This window comes from Phalaenopsis equestris, unplaced genomic scaffold (assembly GCF_001263595.1).
Source record: "Phalaenopsis equestris unplaced genomic scaffold, ASM126359v1 Scaffold000534, whole genome shotgun sequence".
Lineage (NCBI taxonomy): Eukaryota > Viridiplantae > Streptophyta > Magnoliopsida > Asparagales > Orchidaceae > Phalaenopsis > Phalaenopsis equestris.
In genome coordinates this window covers 320,180-324,325 of record NW_018164974.1, presented here as the reverse complement: position 1 = coordinate 324,325, position 4,146 = coordinate 320,180, and the positions used below count along the sequence as shown (strand labels likewise).

At 35.0% G+C, this 4,146-nt stretch overlaps 1 protein-coding gene across 1 annotated transcript; it reads right to left on the bottom strand.

The window, feature by feature from the left end:
• Positions 1-2,380: 2,380 nt before the first annotated feature.
• On the bottom strand, positions 2,381-3,072 carry LOC110028865. The gene has a single exon (XM_020730891.1). The coding sequence runs from the start codon at positions 3,019-3,021 to the stop codon at positions 2,485-2,487; it is 537 nt and encodes a 178-aa protein (XP_020586550.1). The 5' UTR covers positions 3,022-3,072; the 3' UTR covers positions 2,381-2,484.
• Between the last annotated feature and the right edge of the window lie 1,074 nt (positions 3,073-4,146).

Below are 4,146 nucleotides of genomic sequence, written 5' to 3'. Positions count from 1 at the left end.
TAAGACCACTGGAAGGGGCCAAGGAATATTATTGTTCATGATTTTCAATAACATTTTGTTAGATTGCTATATCCAATTCAAGGGAGGTTTCCTCATTTGATTAAAACCCTAAAATATGGTTAGATTCATTTTTTTTAAGAAATTACTTAGGGTCACTTCAAAATTCAACAAATATTAATTCTCAAGCAAGACATAAAACTAATAGATAAAAAGTTTTTCCATTTTGTAAATTTAACTCATTTTCTGTGGGATCGATGCACATATTCAAATCTATATACTACTTGATTGACATGTATAGTTCTGTGGTTGTTGGTGCTTAATAGCATTTCGAGAATATTAAGTAGAAAGAAGAACTTTGAAATATATTTTTGGGATCAAATGATCTCCAAAAATGATAAACTTAAAATGAAATAGAACAACTCAATGAAATGAATCAATTGAGACCTAGATCATTTAGTTCTGACATCATTAAAACGCTAAAATATTCATAAGATATCATCAAGTCAAGAAAATCACCCTTCGCTATTTGATATAAGGTTCTGATTAAAGTAGTATTTTTTGAGGATGTCATACTCAAAATTTATTAATAGTCCACCACTCTCCTCATGCTGGAAGACTGGACATCTATGAGAGGACTAAAGAGAGCTCCCAGCACTTTAAGATTCTCATACCTCACTAGCTTCGAACCACTCGTTGAGCTATTGTAGTCGTCAGACCACAATTGCTTGGCCATACATCATTAATTGTTAATTAGATTGTTCATTTGATTGTCTTTGCAACTCATGCATATAGCATTAATTGTTATCTATAATTTAATATTTTTTATTTAGCAATTTTATTAAAAAAATGTTCTTTCCATCAAGATATAAAAAATAATGAATATTAGAGGGCATGCTCAAATGTTTTTAGAAATCTATTTCTATTCGATTGATGTTAACAATTACAATCCAAACACAATCAAACTCATTTATTAAAGCTTAATAATCTCAGAGTCTCTCAGCATTAAATAGCATTAATATCTTATTGTACAACCAATGAAAGCTATTTATTAGGGAGGGGCGAATTGGGCAGCTGGAGAAAAATGCTCCTCTTTTTGGTGCCGATGGCAAATTCCTATGATGATTGTACAAGATAATAATTTAGATGAGTAGGAGACCCAATAAGTCCCTTTGGTGAGCTTTAGTGTCTGAATTAATTCAGTTTGCTGAATCTATTATAACTTATTTGAGTTAACTTGGCCATCCTGACACAAAAGATGTCTAAAAAAAATACACAAACTATATAAAAAAAATGAAAAATTACATGTGTAAGACACAATTTTTATGTATTTACATATGTCTGACACTGAAGTGTTAATCATATTATTCAATAATAACGAGAGGAAAAAAATTAAATTTTTATAATTAAGTTTGTAATCTTTTGTGTCATAGATCTATATGAAAATTTGTGTTTCACTTTTGAGGGGTTAGTAATAGTCATTTTTCTGGTGTAATAATAATTTGAGTGTCGTGTTTGTAAATATACAAATTTATATGTTAGATGTGTAAAGGCATAAGAATTACGTTTGAGGCAGCTTATAAAAGCGGTAGTGTTTTTGAAAACGCCGCTTAACCATTTGGTATGGGCGTTTTTTAAAACGTTGTCTGCTGCGTTTGAATTTTTTACGCTGAACGCAGGTCGCGGGTTGACTCTAGCAGTCGGCCCGCGTGTTGCGTTTCAGGATAAGTTGTTTATCCTGAAAGGGACAAGCTGCCCCAAACAGACCGTGGTGGTTGCTTGCATCAGCTGCTTTTAATGCATTTTCTCATTAAAACTAAGAGTCATTTTGGGGCAGCTTATAGGTGCGGGCGGCGTTTTCAAAACGCGCAGTACAATTTGGTTCACCTGTTTCGCCAGCTTAAACGCGCAGTACAGTTTGGTTCACCTGTTTCGCGAGCTTATCCGAAACTGCGTTTGGGTTTCTACACTAAACGCGGGTTGCGGGTCAACCCCTGCGGCTGGCCCGCGGGCCGCATTTCAAGATAAACAGTTTATCCTGAAACGCATAAGTTGCCCCAAAGAGATCCTAAGAAACAAAAAACTATAAAAAATTATTTACTCGAACAAAAAAAAAAAAGAATTCATTTTTTCCATAGAAGATAATTATTTTTTAATCATTTTTTTCTATTTTAATCACTTGACCTAAAAACACATCAATAACTCTCAAGTTCCTTCCACCACACTAATTGTCCTTATAATTATTATATAAATAATTTATTTTTAAAACCAAATAAGCATGTCTTTTGATCATTTATCTTTAAGAACTTCAATCACTCATCACTTTTTTTTTAAAACAAAAACAAAAGTAAAAATAAAAATTCAAACTTGCATGAAAAAGTTCATCCATGAACAGAATTAGAACTGGCCAGTGTCTTATTCATATTTTTTGATCCAAAATAGAGTTTTTTAAGAGAAGAAAGCAACAAAGCATCATTTACCAAAAATTTAAGCCTTCTCTTCATTCTCCACCTCCTCCGCCTCCTTCTTCCCTTCGTTGTCCCCCTTCTTCTCCGCCTCCGACTTCTTCTTCTGCTCATCTTCCTCAATCACAAAAGCTGATGCAGGAAAAGTTCTGTAAAGACCAGAGGAGCTGTGAAAGGTTATCTTCCCCTTACCTGCAGAATAATTCTCTTCTTCTGCTCCATCAGCCGAGATATCTGTGAGAGTAAGCCAGATGAAGAGCTCCTTAGCCTTCACTCCTGTGAGCTTTTTGATCCTATGTTGCTCAACATAAGCAGTGATTTCAGGGGCATAGCTCACAAGCCTGCCTATTTTCCTGAAGGTATGCTCTATCTTCTTCCTTTGTTTGAGCCACACAAATCCAGTTTCTTCTATATGGCCGCATTCTATGATGTCTTTAAGGGGAAGGAGACCATTGGGAAGGCCAACCTCTTTGAGAAGAAACTGGCATTTTTCTTGGCCGAGTGAATCTCCATGGTATATCTGCGCCTTTGCCCTGAGCTCTTCTGTAACTAAAGACATCTTTTTTTTTCCTTTTTCTGTTCTATTGGGGTATTGGGAGAGGGGGGGTCATGTTCCTTGATATATAGAGAAGGAAATTTATTTGTCCTCGAGTTGTTGGTAAATTTAAGATTTGCCATTGTTGTGTTGTTGGGTATCATTATAATAAGATGATATGTTTTATTCGATTTAAAGTCAAATGTTTAATATCAGAAAGCATTTAAACAGAAATAAGGAAAACAACATTTATTAGTTTGTCTTGACAATGTTTTTAAATGTTTTCTAACTTTAGTTTTATTGAATAACTTTGAAATTTTGTTTTATTTGTCATATATATAACTTTAATTCGAATATCTTCCGCCACATCAACTTATGGATGAAGACCTACTTCAGTTTGAATTTCAGATACCTGCGTTTACCCCCATGGTGACATAGCCTATCCTCGAAATAGAGAAATTCAATTTGGAGGAGGGTGATTTAGAGAGGTGCATCTTCATGCGAACCCATTTACTACAAAGGTTATGGACCCTCTCGAACCAAAGGAGCCTATCGCCAGGATAATAATATAGGAAGAAGAGCTAGAGAGTGTCAAGCAGTTAAACGTCAATTCTTCTGATACTCATAGAGGGTAAATGGTGAGAAGGTTAGCATACTCAAAGGATTATAGCTGTTCACCAAGGTTTTCTTAGAGGAAGAGAATGACATTATTGTACAATATGTGACAGGGGCTCATGACAGAGGACGAGCCAATTATTTGGAATGTAGAACATATTTTGATCCCAATCGATGGAAAATAGAGAAGGGTAGGATCACGATCCATTATTGATGCTGTTACAATTTCCTTCTTGAAAGAGATGGAAATCCCCCAGGCATCCTAAAAGATGGCCAATCGTCCCAATCCCACTAATTCTAATTAAAATAGTCAAATGATTGATAGCTTAGCACATACTACCTTCAGATTGTGTTTCTGACTATTGCATAATCAATATTTATGAAGAAGGGGATTGCATCCCACCTCGTATTGACCACCATGGTTTCAGAGCCCATTCTACACCATTTCATTACTCGGTGAATGTTCTATAATGTTTGAAATGGAACTAAATATCGTAGAACTTGAGGAGTTTAGGGTTTCAATGAAATTACCCC